The 16240-nt window shown below is 40.5% G+C and overlaps 1 protein-coding gene across 1 annotated transcript in view; it reads left to right on the top strand.

The window, feature by feature from the left end:
* The window catches only part of LOC142349145 (tryptase-like), a 31595-nt gene that overhangs the window by 12249 nt on the left and 3106 nt on the right, over positions 1-16240 (top strand). Inside the window, exon 5 of the mRNA XM_075400560.1 lies at positions 14566-14845. Coding sequence (XP_075256675.1) covers positions 14566-14845 — 280 coding nt within the window. The remainder of the gene's footprint in view (positions 1-14565; positions 14846-16240) is intronic.

Genomic DNA, 16240 nt, shown 5'->3' with positions numbered 1-16240 from the left:
GTCGACCAGAAGAACGGATGCGACCATGAGGCCCAATAAACGGAGTAAACTGAGCAATGTGTCTGCTCCTCTTAACGTTTTTGGTTTTCAAGAAGATTCTTGATCTTCGTTCGGTATTGAAAGACTCTCCTTGAACTAAGTACCGGAGATGACGCTCGGCTTCGTCAAGCTCAACAAGATGCATTATGCTGCCGTCTACGGAACGGTACCTTTCGTGAGATGGTAAAAGTTGGAGCATATATGCGGTGACACGAAGTAGTTTTTGATGAGAACTGAAACATATCAAACGGGATTACTTTAATGCTTTGTTCCTTAAGGTGCTTTGTTACAGATGCGGCTAAAGATGAGATGGAGTCATCGTCTTGTTCCCTGGTTACCACGCCAAGATTGATGTTATCAACGACGTCAGTTTTTGGTACGAAAGGTAATTGCTTAGTTCTCAAGAAGTCAGGACTCCTCACGCAGCTACTGGATTGCAAAACTTCAGCGGACATAAAACGCTTGCTAGCATCTGCCGGATTGTCACAAGTGGAGACTTGGTTCCATTGGTCAACGCTGGTGTTCTCCAGAAATTCACTAACCCGATTTGCATTGAAGATGGGGTGTTTATTTGTTGAATTTATCCACTGCAAGACGATGGTACTATCTGTCCACACGAAGACTTTATCCACAGTAACCGTTAATGCTTGACAGATTTCCCTTTTTAAACGGGTAGTGAGGAGAGCGGCTTGTAATTCTAACTTAGGGACTGTCATTACCTTCATAGGTGCAACACGGGCCTCGCCCAGGACAAACGCCAGCTCTGTTGTAATCTCCCCGGAAATGCAAGTTACTTGAGTCCTAAGAAAACCTACTGCACTGAATACGTCTTGCGAGCTATCACCAAACATGGGGAGTTCAAGATGTTGGAATGATCCTGAAAAGTAACTTCTTGGTATAGTGATCTCAGCTAACCGCGGCAGTTCAAAACACCAGGCAAGGAATCTGTCAACGGCATCTTTAGGTAACTCGTCATCCCAACTTTGTCCATTGAAACGCCAAATGTCTTTCAAGATTAACCGAGCACCAACAGTAAACGGTGCGACAAGACGGATTGGGTTGTCGACTTTGACACAAGACTTAAGAACAAGCGCTGTGTTAAACTTTTTGTGATGGTGCTGTTAGTACCCCTACTCACAACAAGAGTATCATTGTTGTGATCCCGCTTAAGCCCAAGCACGTGCATTGATTCTTCCTTGGATGAAATGATGACCTTCGGTTCAGTGGATTGAGCAGACCCATCAATTCTGTCGGCCAGATCTGTTACATTGCTTACAAACTTAGTAAGAATGAACCCACCTAGATGGAGAAGATGTACCAGTTCCTTCAACCTAGGGAGGTCCCTCTCGGGGAATTCCACTGTCTAAGTAATTTTCCATATAGAAGTTCTCAAGGACGGCTTTCGCAGCTTCTGCGTACTCCTTAGCATTATCACTTGCCGTGCTTTGAAGTGCGTAGTTGGCGCAGGTGGTTGAATCTTTTGCCCCAAAGATGTGGCGTGTATACTGGTGTACCACAACGCGCAATGATGGCTGATCACATGGTAACACTCCAACTTGGAGGAACATTCCCTCGATGTCGGCGGATATGGGAAACGGATGTTGTTTGAACCGTAGGAGTTCATAGATTAGGTTTTGTAGTAAACCATGTCCGGTGAGTAATGACCTATTAAGAAATGCGCCATGGAATTTAGTTGCTCCGTTTAGTACCCTACGAACCTTGCCTGGCTTGTGCGGATTAACAACCGGGTGGTGTGGCAGGTACCACTCCCGATCCGAGCGACTTTCCACCTTATAATCATCTTTAACCCTTACTACATGGCCCTTGTCTCAGTCTTCTTTGATGGTATTCGAGTATTTCTCCCTTAAAGTCTTGTCTTTTCGTCAGCCGCTTTTCCAAAGATTTTAATTGAACCAGCGCTGAGAAGTAATTGTTAGGCAGGATTACTTCTCACCACTCCATAGCAATTTGTAACTGGGTCTAGAACTGCTAGGTGCGGGTAAGTTTCTTGAAGAGCTTTAGTGTTGATCACGTCGGCGCCTAGGTTTAAATCTTCTTTTACGTAAGAACTGACTTTAAATGGTTAAAATGCTTGGTTGTCGCGTGGTGTAGTAGTTAGTTCAACTAACTTAGTGTCTACAATCTTCTCTCTATTTGTACCCTTGACTGTTAGTTTCAAAGCTGTACCGTGCTAACCAAGTCTATTTGCAAGATCATTGGACACCCAAGAGTTATTGCAAGCTGTGTCGCACAAAAATAAAGTCGTGGCATCCTTACCAGAAGATCTCGTCAACTGTATTTCAGTCACCTGAAAGAGGCCTTTCACATTACTCACAGATGACAAAGTAGTGGTCTTACTCGATGATTGGACACCTGAAACTTTACTTTGATTTGCGCCAGCATCAGAATTACTATTGTTGGATGAAGTGTATTTTGATGGATAAACCCTCTCAGCTCCATGGAGAAGTGTATTGTGGGAGCTGTTACATCTGTCCTTCCCTCATTTCCTAGGATTTGGTTATAGCTTTTCTCTCAAACATGAGAAGCACAGTTTTGCTTAGGCCACTAACTTTGCTCGCTGAGTGGGAGACTTTTCTTTAAATACCCGACATTCCCAGATGCGGTGGTTACCTTTACACACACAATGCATCGAGGGGTAGGAGGCGTTACCGATATTGAGGCTGGTCTTAGAGTGCCCTTAGTTTGTGTATTAGCAGCAAAAGTTCTTGAGGCAACTTTCGTCTTGACTACTGAGTTAGTGTTATCTCCAGTTCTTGCCTTTGATGAAGTTTGTTTCATTAAGTCATGTGCCTCGGCCTTCTCCTTCAACCAATCGTTGAAGGCAAGGAGTGTTGGCTTAACCCAATGTTTCTTCACTGTGAAGAGTGACCAAGACTCTTTCAGATTGGGTGGCAGTTTTTGCACAGCCGTGTTAAGAAGTGAGGTGCTTTTAAGGTCTGAGTCATATGAAAGTCATTTAAATACCCCAACAAGACTTGAAATTATTGCAGAATAGTTTATGATGTTGTCACTATTGTGCATCTTTAGTGGAGGAAAAGAGCTGCGTTTGTCTAAGTGTGCACTGACCACTGCCTGTGGTTGGCCAAACTTACGTTCGAGTGTATTAAGTGCGTGCTTATACATTACACCACAGTATGCGAACGCAGCGATAGCGGATTTAGCTTTTCCAGTTACAAGAGTTTTTAATTATGTTAACTTGACATCATCAGTCAAGGACTATGAGTCTATGGCGCTTTTAAATTGTCCGCACCATTCATGCCGCTGCAGGGGATCACCATTGTACTATGACAACTTCCACTCAGGCAGTGGTTCGTTCTTCTTACAAGTGATTGCGTCGGCCAACTGCTCTATCAAATCCGCGGAGTCCAAAGAAGGAGCCGAAGGTGTGGGATGCGGCGGGCCACCCCAACACAACGGGTTCGGAACGGTAGCTCCATAAGTTGGCGGAATGATCGGAGTGAAAAAAGTGGGGATGGTTCCTGTGAACGGGTTCGGAACGGTAGCTCCATAAGTTGGCGGAATGATCGGTGTGAAAAAAGTGGGGGTGGTTCCTGTGGTAGAACTAAATGGATTCGCTTGCAAGAAGTCTGATGTTACGTAATTTTGAGACCCTGCTACTGCTGCTTGTACATGAAGGGAGGACGGGAGCTATGTAGGGAAATGAAGTTTAATTAACGGGGCCGGTTGTACGGTGTCTAAATTTACAGATGTACCTATACAGGTGGTAATGCATGGGACTGTAGCGGAAAAACGCCAGTCGTTTGGATCCGGAGGAGCAGCGGCTACGTGGGTTATGAGGACAAAAATTTGGGGCTGGTACCTGTTTTGTGGCGGCGTTGTATGAAATAATTGTGGCACAAAAACGTTTGCGGAGGAAATGAATGGTGAAGGCGGAGAAAGGAATTACAGGTTGAAATTATTCGCCACTAGGTTATTGGCGTGTAGTGGGAGTGCTTGTGCCGGCGAAGGAGCAAAGCGTAAGGCTGATGAGATTAACGGGGAATGCGGTGGTACGGAGTTTAGAACGGGGGTGGGAGGGAGGGTACATTTATGTGTGTTTGTGGTGGATTAGGTGCTAGCGGAGCATTAGTGAGTGCATTTGAAGCTGGTGAATGCGGAGGGCTTACTAAATTCAACTGTCCCGGCATGCTCGACCTGTGAGGGAATTGGTAATCTAACTGTAAACCATCGAGGTGCATTGTTGCTTGAGACAGTTGTCGGGCTGTTTTTGGGGCGCTGAGTTGAGTTGGCGTAACAAAATTTGTTGGTGGTGATGGAGGCGTATTTTGAGGTTGTTGCTGCTCTTGCATGATGTTTTTTGCATTATGTGCTTTATTGGTTACATTGGTTCTACTACTTGGTTCTTGCGGCTCATTGACATGGAGGTTGATGTTGGCCTCAACTTGACCATGTATATTGAGATTAGGTTGTGAGTTCAGAGGTTGAGTTGAAGAAGGACGTGGGATTATTGCTTAGTTGGATTGGGCGATAGAACCAGAAAAATGCAAACTCGGTTCATTTGCAGCATCTGCTATGTTCTCGACCAGTTACGAATTTACCCAATCTTGAACAAGTTTCTTGCTCTTGACTGAACTTCTTTCTTTAAAGTGCTCGTTGGTTTTGCCTGCACTAGACCCGTTTCTTGATGGTTTTGTCATCAACTCAGTTTGCTCAAGAGCTGCAGCAGCTACTTGCTTGCGATGTTCTTCCTCGAGCGGCTGTATTTTCAATGTTCGCAATTGCGATAGTGTTTTAATTTCAAGTCGCTGTCTGGCAATGCACAGTTCTGCCTCATGTTGTTTCTCAAGTTCCTCCCTTTTAAGTCTTGATATTTCAAAGTCTCGGTGACGCTGACTTGATCTTTTTGAGGAGGTCATGTGTGAACCCGATCTTGAATGGTGAGAGGTATACTGCTCTGCTGTCTCTTTGTCTTGGACCGAATTAATGTACCCTCGAGCAGCAGCAATGAACTCGTCAGTTTTCTTAGTTACAGCCTCTAACCATTTTTCAAGGTTCATACAGGCAGCATCTGGATCTTCAGTCTTTTGTGCCAGATCAAAGAGCTCTTCATTCTTATCAACTACTCTAGTAGAGGCATCCTTGCACTTCACAATCAGACGTTCGATCTTAACATTCCTTTCTTGCTTATTCACAGCATTGTTAATTTCACCATAGATGTTATTAAAATCAGGCTCTAAGTTTGCGCTTGCACTATAAATTTTGCTGAATTTGTCCTCCAATGTTGTCATGATCTTATCGAAACAGGAACCAAAATTTTAATTTGGTACTTTTACAAAAGTACAATCGCTTACATACAACAACACAACACAAATGGGTTAAACCGAACCCTAGTGTGACGGTTTGCCTAGCAAACAACCAAAGAGCAAAGTTGTTCAGTACTGTAGGTACAGTAGTACCCGGCGAAAAAAAGAAAGAACGGTGAGCGCAGAAAGCGCTACAAGGGACAGAACGGGAGACGGGACGGACGGGAAGAGACGCCGAAAGAGTAACGCACGACGCAACGGGAAACTGGACGGACAAACGGGAGCGTAGGGCAATTAGCGCGCAAAGAAGCTGGAAATTGGCACGAGCGGAGTGGAAACGTTGGGTGGACGGCGCGGGACTAAGCGGGAAAACGGTACGGGCAAAAATGAAACATCGGGCGGAGGGCGCCCGACAAAACGGGAAAACTGTACGGACGAGACGGAAAAGTCGAGCGGGTAGCGGGTGACGGGACGGAAAACCGGGATGGCACGAGAAGGAGACGGTAAGCCACGAGGGAGAAGGCGGGAATAACAATGCTTGCAGACCACAGCAACAAACTCAACCAAACAAAATTTGCCGTAACTCCAAAATAAAATTAAGTCACACCCTGGAAAGAGGGAGAGAAGCTACTGCCAGGTAGACTAGCACAAGAAATTATGGGGATTTATCGACAAACATCAAATACAATTTACGACAACGAAGTAGTATAAACAAAAGTCGAAAATGTCAGGAATTTCACTAACCGTAACTCGAAAACAAACGTAAATCACACCCTAGCAAATCACTATACTCAGACAAAAAAAGTGCATACTACCAATTTTAATCAAGCTAAAACAAATTGCTCGCAAAAGGTGTGGTGAAAGTCACGAAACAAACCAACCGTAACTCCAGAATGAACTTAAGTCACACCTTAGCAGGGAAGGAGAGCAAACAACCAGCCAGCATGCTAGCAGAAAAAAAATTTACTACAGCAAAAACTCAACATACTACATCATACAACAGATAAACGGGGGATAGAAAAAAACACGGCGACACGGAAGCGAAAAAACGGGAACGGAAAAATGAAACCAGATAACCTGCGGAAAATGGACGGTAGTGAATAACTCAAAAAATGGGGAGAACGAAACGTTTAGTAAAGCGCTATTGGAGAGAATCTACCACAAACTAACCCGTAACTCGTGAGTAAACTAAGTCACACCGTCATTAAGCGGGTAGACTCCCTCAACAACGCAAGACTAAGTGACATTCAGGTTATCAAAGGCTTGAGTGAGTTCCGCCTCCTCGAACGCATGACGGGTGCGAAGCGTTTTACGACGACGCTTAGAAAGTTTTTTTGGTCGGGAGCGTGTTATCAAGGACTGGAGGTTGTTCTTATGTGCTAACACTATAGTGAGTGTTTTCAACTCAAGCGCAGGCTTCTGATGTAACGCTCTGAGCTCTTTAAGTAAAATGGGACCTTTCTGTTTACGCCCAGACACAATGTATTACCATATATGGATGGTAACAAGAGTACTACGCTTGAGTTGATTGTAAATATCAGGTGTTCCCTCTCTGGGGCAGTACACTGTAGCTTCTTTACGCTCCTTATACTTTTTTAGCACTGCAATAAGCTGCAAAGGTGTTAAAGGCTTCTTGTTGTTGCTTCGACGACGTGAAAGCGAATTGTTCAGTACACCATGCCATATAACTAGCTTTTTTTATCACGAAAGAAGTGACTTAATTAAAATTGCGCGTTTTTTCGGACTTTCAAAGCGTTAGGATTAAAACTCGGTAATTAATTAAGACCCGATAATGTATAAATTCCTTTTTTTAATGGTCTACTAACGCTTGAGGCAAAGTTTTCATGGCGTGATGCAGTGAGCTGGCAGCTAATATAAAAACCATATAATGTGTTTTTACTACATAACTGAAGTGAGCTTTGCTCAAACTCCGAACCTTGATGTTAAATGAACAATTTTCACGACTTTCAAAGACTGAGCGCCTATCTGCAAAAAAATCAGTTATCTGATTTTTTTTTCCAAAAAAATGAAAATCTTGACCAAACTCTGTATATTTTACTCCTTTTTTATACAAATGCTTGATCCGCAATTCATCAACGCTTTATATAAACTATTGCAAAATTTTCTCAATTTTGGTCAATTGTTTCAAACTTTTTTCGCTTCTCTTAAAAGTGTAATAGGATGTACCCTTTTAAAGTATCAAACTTAACCCCAATTTGGTCAATTCTAATTTTGACCAAAAGTTTTCAAAATTGATGTTTTTCTACAAAAAATGTGTATGGGTTGGGTTATCGGTGACCGTTAGTCAAACAAATCAGCCTTTTTGGGGTAATGGAGGGCACTAGATTTGCCGAATAAATCAATTTAAAGCATCACAAGTTTTTTTGGATGAGTCTTACAGTTTTTTCTCTTTTTGTGAAGATCGAACACTCGGTTGACACCAGTGCTCGTCAACTGATAATTTGAGATTATATATTTGAATGCATTCGACAGGTAATCGGTCATCATCAAATCGGGTTTGTAGCTCAATTTCACCAAATGAGTGGCATAGTCCCCTTGCAAATATGAACAGCTGCTAACACGCAGTCTGGAGCTGTGCAATTGGTGCTGTTCAGGTAATCAAACCCCTTTCCATGATTCCAGATAGGTTTCTTGATTGAAATCTTGGAGCGAAAGTCGGTCACATGCGCTGGAGCAAATTGAAGATATCAGCTTTAGCAACCAAGTTTACAAAACGAGTTGCTAGACGAATGAATTGGAATTCCCACTTCAGCCGGTTCGTGGAAAAAAGGGTGGGGGATGGTGATCGGAATGACCTGAATGAACTGAAGGGTAAAAACGTAATTCGAATACGCATGAAAGGCTAAGGTTTTAAGGACAACTTTTTCTTCATTTTGCATTCAAATTTGCAAAAGTCTATCGAGTTTCGTGCACTATTATATGGAAGTACGCGCTGAATTGCCAGCGTGGTTCAGTCGCGGGGCAAAATAAAGGTGATAAAACACTATTTCGATAATGTTCATTCCATAAGCAAACGACGATAAGACAACTGTCTTGGAACACATCAAGGCAAAAGCGAACTAATCTAGCAACATTCTTTTGACAGGTCTTAGTCTGAAATTGGTCGCCGATTCAATTCGTTCAAAAAACCGAAATTTATTATTCTAAGCGAACAGTTTTGAGCAATTTCAGAGGTTATTCTTAGTGGGAAATCGGTTCTCAGAAATAATACGTAGGGTGCATTTAGAACGGAAAATCTAAGCGAAAGTTTTGATATAATGCACAAAATTTCTCTATCTAATGATATAAATTATTCCTTTCAATTTTCTCGGTAATACATTTCAAGGTTGTCGATAAGGGACAGTTGCGAAAATTTCGCATTTTTTGGACTTCAAAACTATTTCCCAACTAATTACTTAGAAGGCCATTTTGTACGTATTCATTTTATCCCGACATGCGGAGACCAAGTTGTTAGAAGGAAAATCTTTTGACGGAATCTTTCAAGGATAAAAAATTGTTAGCCTAATTGTCGTCCATGATGGTTAAACCGCTATTAATGTCACTTTTGGATCAGTACCTCAAAGTGTGATAGGAAAACCACAAGCAAGTACTCCACTTTGTGTAGGAATGTCCTTTGGGAGTGAGTCTTTTATAGAAAGAGATTTTTCACTTAAAGTTGCTTTTTTAAATCTTGACTTTTAATTGGCTTTGTTCACTTAGTCTCTACGCTTTAAGGCTCTAGTTGTTTCAAATTTTTATCTTCGTCGTTCCGCTAAGCGATAGCCCTCAGTGGGGCCCTGGCCAAAATGAGCCAACTGAGCGCTCTAATATCAGAAGCAAGAGCAACCGCTGATGATACTTCTTAGGATGAACAAGACTTTATTCAAAATCAAAACAAATATGCGTTTCAAATTATGCGTTTTTGAAACCAAAACGAGAGGAATTCGATACCAGAGACAGTTAGACCAATAGTTATAACAATCAACCGAGACCAACTCAAGTGCAATTTGCCCGAGCTATGAAGACAAAATTCCCACAATTGAAAATACAACGAATTAGAGAATTGCCAAACTCTTCCGACTTCTTTATCCAACCGGAAAACAAAGCCTCCAGAGATAGTCTTATCGCAAATACAAACCTGCAACAAGTATTCTCTAACGCTAATGTGAACAAGAGAAATAAACTGCCAAAAGCCAAGTCCAAACCAAGCTTTGTTATAGTCAATGTGCATCACAGCATCCAAGAAAATGAAATAAAAGAGGAACTCTCGAGCAATAACGGAATGAATATAGTAAAAGTGTCAAGGATTATAAGCCTAGCAAGTTGCAAAACTACAAAGCTTATCAGAGTAATAACAGATTCAACAAATAATGTTTTAGCAGCACAAAAGCAAGGTGTAAAGATTGGTTGGCTAATCTACAGATGTGAACCAAGCAAAGAGCCGCCACATGTTAAACAATGCTTCAAGTGTCAGAAAAATGGGCACTCCGTCATTGTGTGTAAAAACAAGCAGCGTTGCCTGCGATGCTCAGGCCAGCACACAGTAAAAGAATGCGCCGAACCAAAAGAAAATGCCAGATAGGCAAATTGTGGTGGATAGCACGCATCTGTGTACAAAGGATGCTCCTCCTATCAAAATGCAGTTGTTGAAGCGACAAAGCGAAAACAAGATATCAAGTACTCAGCAGTGGCAAAAAGACAAACTGAAATGCTACAAACAAACTCAACTGTCTCGGCAATAAACATAAGTGTTCTGGCTGCTGAAGTACTCAGCAAAATCCGTTCAACCTTCAATACAAAATTTTCGGTGATAAAATTGAAGGTCAAAAAGTTCACGATAGCATCAAAAAGCTAACAACAATTTCACGAATGTTGCAACGCAACAAATTTCAACAAATAGCCATCAATTCAGCCAAGATGGATAAAATTAAAATATTGCAAGGGAACTGCCGAGGCTTATCCAACAAAATATTAGATCTTCTCGTAATTTTGAAGGAAAAAGATATATATATATTGTGTGCCTGAATGAAGTCACGAGCTGGCAAAAAAAAATCTAACCGATAATTATATCGTAATTACGGAAACGAGAGCAAGCAGGTCACATGGCTCAATCATTTTAGCAAAGAAGGCAACAACAATAATAGAAGTTAAACCAGGAACGTTTGATAGAAACGAGCGAGGAAAAATTTTCGAATAAAAGCATGCTTTGAAGTACCTGTTATAGGTCATCTCTGGGTCATAGCACTTTACAACTCACCAGGTCGCGATTTGAATCTATCAGAAATTTTTGAAACTGAAATGAAGAACGTTTTTATCTGTGGAGATTTCAACGCTCCGCATCAAGAGCTGAATTGCACATATAACACTGAAAATGGTGATAAATAATCGAAACTATTAAAACTGGAAAATTCAAGCTTTTAAATAACGGTTACCACACATATCAATCATATCAAGGAGAATGTCGAAATATGCTTGATCTACATTTCGCCGATCAATCAGTTTTCAAATTGTTTTGACACATTTTGTGTTTCCGATGACTTTGGTAGTGACCAATGCTCAACCATTACTACATTGAATATAATGGCTCAGAGCAAATTCGATTTGAAGGCAAAATTCAACTTCAAAAAATTCAACCAGACTGTCAGGCAAGATTACAAAAACTCTGTGCTATATCTACCAGTCTATCCAAAAACAGAAGAACTAAATCCACTAAATGAATTACCTGTACAGATCATTCAATTCTCGCTACAGAAGTTGTATGTCGAACAAAAAATATTTCCCTTGGGACATGAAACTACTAAACTTATCCGTGAAAAGAAGAAAAAAAGAAGAGAGCTGAAAAGAACAAACGGAGAACAGTACAAATTCCTGAAAAAAGAAATAAATTTCCTCCAAAGAGAAATAAAGTGGTCCATGAAACGATTGGAAAAAATCAAACAATCAAAATTGATCGCAAGTGCTCAAAATAAGGGGAGTAAAAGTCTTTGGAGAGCAGTTGAAGCCTTATGTGGTGATTCAAAAAACCAAATGAAACTGAACAAGGTCTCATATAAACAACTCAGAGCGAAAACAGACTTTGAGAAATGCGAAATCTTCAAATCTCTTCTACATGTTACAATGAAAGATCATATATCCGAAAACCTGGAACTAAATGAGCACTTCAAGAAAGTCGAAAACGAGACAAAAATGTTTCTCCAATACAAAAATACTGAACCAAATAACTACTGCATTATAAAAGTAGACGACTATGAAGAAATTTTGAACAAAACAAGAAGATCAAGTCCAGGACCAGATAAAATCAGCCATAACATCCTGAAAAGGTTACCTAAATGCCTCAAAGCATATATTTGTCTCCTGATAACTAGCTCAATAAACAATTCTCATGTTCCAACTACTTGGAAAGAGTCACAATTTAAAATGTTACTACAGCCGAAAAAACAAAAAAGATGCAGAAAATTACCGACTATTCAGCCTAACCAATTGCATTGCAAAAATTTGTGAAACAGCAGTAAAGAATTTTGTCCTAGCGCAATGTGAAGAAAATGATGTCTTCTGTGAAATGCAAAGTGCGTAAAGAAGAAACCGTTGCACAAATGATAATTTGCTCAAACTTACTCAGCAGGTAACAAAAGCTTTTCAAGGGTCCGAAATGGTCGGCGGATTTGTCTGCCTAGATATTGAAAAAGCGTTTGATGCAGTGTGGAGACTAGGACTTCAAAATAAACTGCTACAAATTGGTGTGCATAAACCTCTGAAAAAATGGGTCAACTCTTTTCTCTCTCAGAGAAGCATCTTTGTGAAAATTAATAACTCAAAAGGTAGCACATTTTCGACACTAGCTGGAGTACCACAGGGCAGCGTCAATGCACCAATACTCTTCCTGGTTTATGTCAGCGGCATTCCTGATATACCGCCACAAATTTTTCTATGCCGATGATTTTGCCCTTTACTACAGGTCGCGCTCCTGTAGAATAATTCAGGAGAAACTCCAGTATTCACTATACAAATTGATCAAATGGTGCGAAAAACTGAAGATAAGAATAAATCCAGTTAAAATAAATTTTATGCATTTTAAAAATCCGTCAAAAAAAGTTTCCAGTTTAGACCTTTTTATCAATGGTACAAGAAGTGGAGGCGCAAATTCAATCAAATTTCTTGGTATAAACCTTACCCCACATCTAAAGTGGAACCAACACTGCAAAAGTTTGGTGGCAAGAGCAAACAAAAAAATCTACCAACTATGGCGGCTCAGTCAGATCAACATTGATGAAGAGTGCTTACTGACCTTGTATAAATCATGGGTTTGACCTCTATTTCCTTATGCGAATGCCTGCTGGATTGACCAATCTAATTCAATTATCCACAACATACAACTGACCCAAAATAGAGCACTAAGATTTTGTATGAGGAAACCCCGCTGGTACAGTGTCAAAAAAATCCATGAAGAGGCCAATATACCTGCAGTAAAAGATTTTCAGATTAGATTAGCAAGTGAGTACCTGAAACGGTCAAAGGAAAACAAGATCGAATCAATACTTGAACTGATCCAGAAAAAGAGACAACGTCCAAAAAACAATTATCAAAGCACACTGGACCATCTGTCCTGCTAATGTTCTTTACCAGTTTCTATATCGTACAAAAGCCAGAACAACCATCATCCATTGACTTATTGCCAGCCGCTTTCGTAGTTAATTCGGGGCAAAAGTCGAACCAACAACGTCCTAACCGAACAGCTAAGCCAGCCGCTCACCTAGTAAATTCGGGGCTTAGCTGTGAAAAACACAAAGAAAACAACAGCAATTTACACAGCTTTTATCTACTGAAGAATGTTAATCGATTAACATCATTTTAATCCTAGAAAATGTTCTCAATTTTTCACAATCACTCGACTGATATCTTTATCAAAGTTAAGTTACGGTTATACAACTAACGACAAAATACAGCGCTTTGCGCGCTTTGGTTCAGTGGTTTTAAGGTTCAGGTTAGCATAGCACTTTTAACTTATTATTCCTTCTGTATTTTACTTCATTCTTCAAAACGCTTCCTTCCCTCAATTTTATTTTAACGCGTCTTAACGCTTGTCTTTATGAACTAAGTTACACTAATTACACTTTTTAGGACTAGCGCAGCCCTTTAATTCTCTGATCAAATGAGGCTCAGTAATTCATTCCCAGACAGGAGCGCGGGCCAATTTTTATTTGATTATTTATTTTTTTATCTATTTTTCCCACTCTCAATATTTATTACTTCTTGAATATTTTTTCTTTATAAACAACTTTTTTTTACTTTGAATAAAAAAATTATTGATATCTTACCACGCATTGAAATACAACGAACTAATCAACCTCTACGAGGCTAGCCAAGAACACCAAGAAAAAAAGTAAATGCAAGCAGAGCCAGCAGAAGCCCTTCCCGGCGCTTGAGATGGCTCCCAGCAACAAGAGCAATCAATTGGTTTTAAAGGAAAAAACAAGAGCATAAACTCATCTTTTCGAAATTTCGAACTTTCTATTTTAATTATTGATGCTTTTTAAATTGATTGAACTTGATTGTACATACATTAATAATACTAATAGCGGAATCTTTCAAGGACAAAAACGTGCAATAATCGCAATTGTCTTGTAGAGAAACAATGAAGATTGAATTTTTAGTCCTGCGTTGTTATTTCGCTCAAAGTAAAGACCTGCAAAGCTTTTTCAAACATATATGTTTTCGAAATGGGACTTCAACTGTTTACAGTAGAAATTAACTGATATTATTCGGCTTCGAATCGGGTGTAATGACACATTGGATATACCCATGGTTTTGCCGAGACATCAACTAGAGTACTTCGTTTGTGGTCCAATCCAAAATCACTTCTGATCAGACCTTTTCAGACAGAGGTGACCTCTGATAAGACAATTGTGCACTTTAAACTTAGTATGCGCTTGAAGTGCACTCAAAGCCCCTATTGATCAAACCTTTAATGAGCAGCTATGCGCTTGAAGATGGTCTGATCAGAGGTTGCTTCGGTCAGGTCCCGTTTTCTTTTCCCAAGAAGTAAATTTTAGTCATTAACCGAGATCAAATTATAATGCTTGTTTTTTAAATCACAATGGTTTCCATAATATTATAAGAGTTGCGACTATCTGTTAAAAATTTCTGCATATATTTTTAAAAGTGTGAAAAAAACATGAGGTTCCAGAATCTACTTGATGGGGGTAAAGAGGAAACACTTTTTTAGACAGTTCTCATATTCTAGTTACGACGATGACATCCGTTACAACAACATAGCCCTGCTGAAACTTTATGTGACAATCATTTTGCGTCCTTTTGGACGGCTTCCTCTCTGTTCGACTGAGGCGGTTCTCGCCTCTAAGATGTCAACGTGTGGAATGGGTAGTATAGCTGCCTACGACTTGGATCAAAAGGCGGATGTCTTGATGGAAGCAACTTTCCAGGAATTTCAGATGTCAATAAGTAACCCCTTCAATGTCGACATGTGTCGGGAGGACAATGTTTGTGCCATGCCCGTCACACAGGTTTGGAAAAAGAGTAAAATCTCTCAAATCCCCCCCCCCCCCCCCCCCCCCTCGTGAACAAAGTTGTTTTTTGTTTCCCATGTTTTAGTTGTGCGACCCAACACCGCTCTGATCAGATCATTTCCCAGACTTTGCCTTCTGATCAGACAGACCATCGTGCGACCCAAATCTCTCTGATCAGACTATCGTGCGACCCAAATCTCTCTGATCAGACTATCGTGCGACCCAAATCTCTCTGATCAGACTATCGTGCGACCCAAATCTCTCTGATCAGACTATTGTGCGACCCAAAATGTGTGCGACTTTCGTGCAATCCAAAAATTTGTGCGAATTTCGAACGACCCAATAATTTTCCCAGACCATGTAATTTGGGTCGCACAACGCCACCGGTGTGCGACCCAAATGGTCTAATCAGACAACTAAACCCGGGTTAAGATAGCATTTGTGAACAAAATAATGCTTGTTTTTTTGCTTATCGTAGTTGGCCTCAGATGGTAATTTTAAAACTAGCAGTTGCAATTGATGTATGCCATTGTCAAAATTTAGGATTGTTATGAACATATTGAACAGGTAAATTTAAATTCGTATCATTGGAGATTAAATTTTACAAATCGGAGATTCCCGGCCGATGTGTCAACGCTTGAAATCTCTAAGTAAGAATTGCGGTTAAATTTTTGGAAAAATTGCGTTTTATAGCGCTGAATGCAGTGAAAATCCAAATTTCACCGACAAAAACCGCAAGCCTTACAAAAATTCACCGCCATCACAGCATTCATCGCTAAAAGATGTGGGCGCTTTGGGGTGAAAAATATTTTGCACCGCAACTCTTACATTTTTCGAAACCTCGACGCCGGATAGTATAAATTCACAACTTCTAGATATTATAGATGATCATGTTCTACTGGAGAGGGGGAAATTTTAAGGCGACCTTCACATGTTAGCAATAATTGATATACTTACTAGATAAATTGCCTGGAGAAATAATTGGACTCTGATCGTAAAACCCCGAACAAGTTAAACTAGGTTCAGACCAACTCGATCCAAATTGCCTCTGATCAGATGGAGTAGCAATCAGGTTGTTGCTGATCAGGGTCTTTCTCGATCGAGAGGAGCTGATTAAAACGGCATGGTACCATTGTCCAGGGCACAATGCATTGATCAGTTTTAAAAAAGTTTTAATGTGAGGTCAGAACTCGTAGTTTATCTCTCGAAATGACCCCAGGTGCGCTCAAATTGAGCTCAACGCTAAAAAGCAGGTTCGGAACACTTTCTTTTCCCTCCCTGAAGAAAGTTCCTGTATTCAACCTGTGGTGAACAACATAATGCGTGTTTTGCACTGATAAATGTTTTTACAGAACAATAAGAGCTGGAACAACCCACGATTAAATTTTTATA

The sequence above is a fragment of the Convolutriloba macropyga genome, chromosome 11, assembly GCF_964194025.1.
Source record: "Convolutriloba macropyga chromosome 11, txConMacr16.3, whole genome shotgun sequence".
Classification (NCBI taxonomy): Eukaryota; Metazoa; Xenacoelomorpha; order Acoela; family Convolutidae; genus Convolutriloba; species Convolutriloba macropyga.
This window is presented reverse-complemented; position numbering and strand designations above follow the sequence as displayed.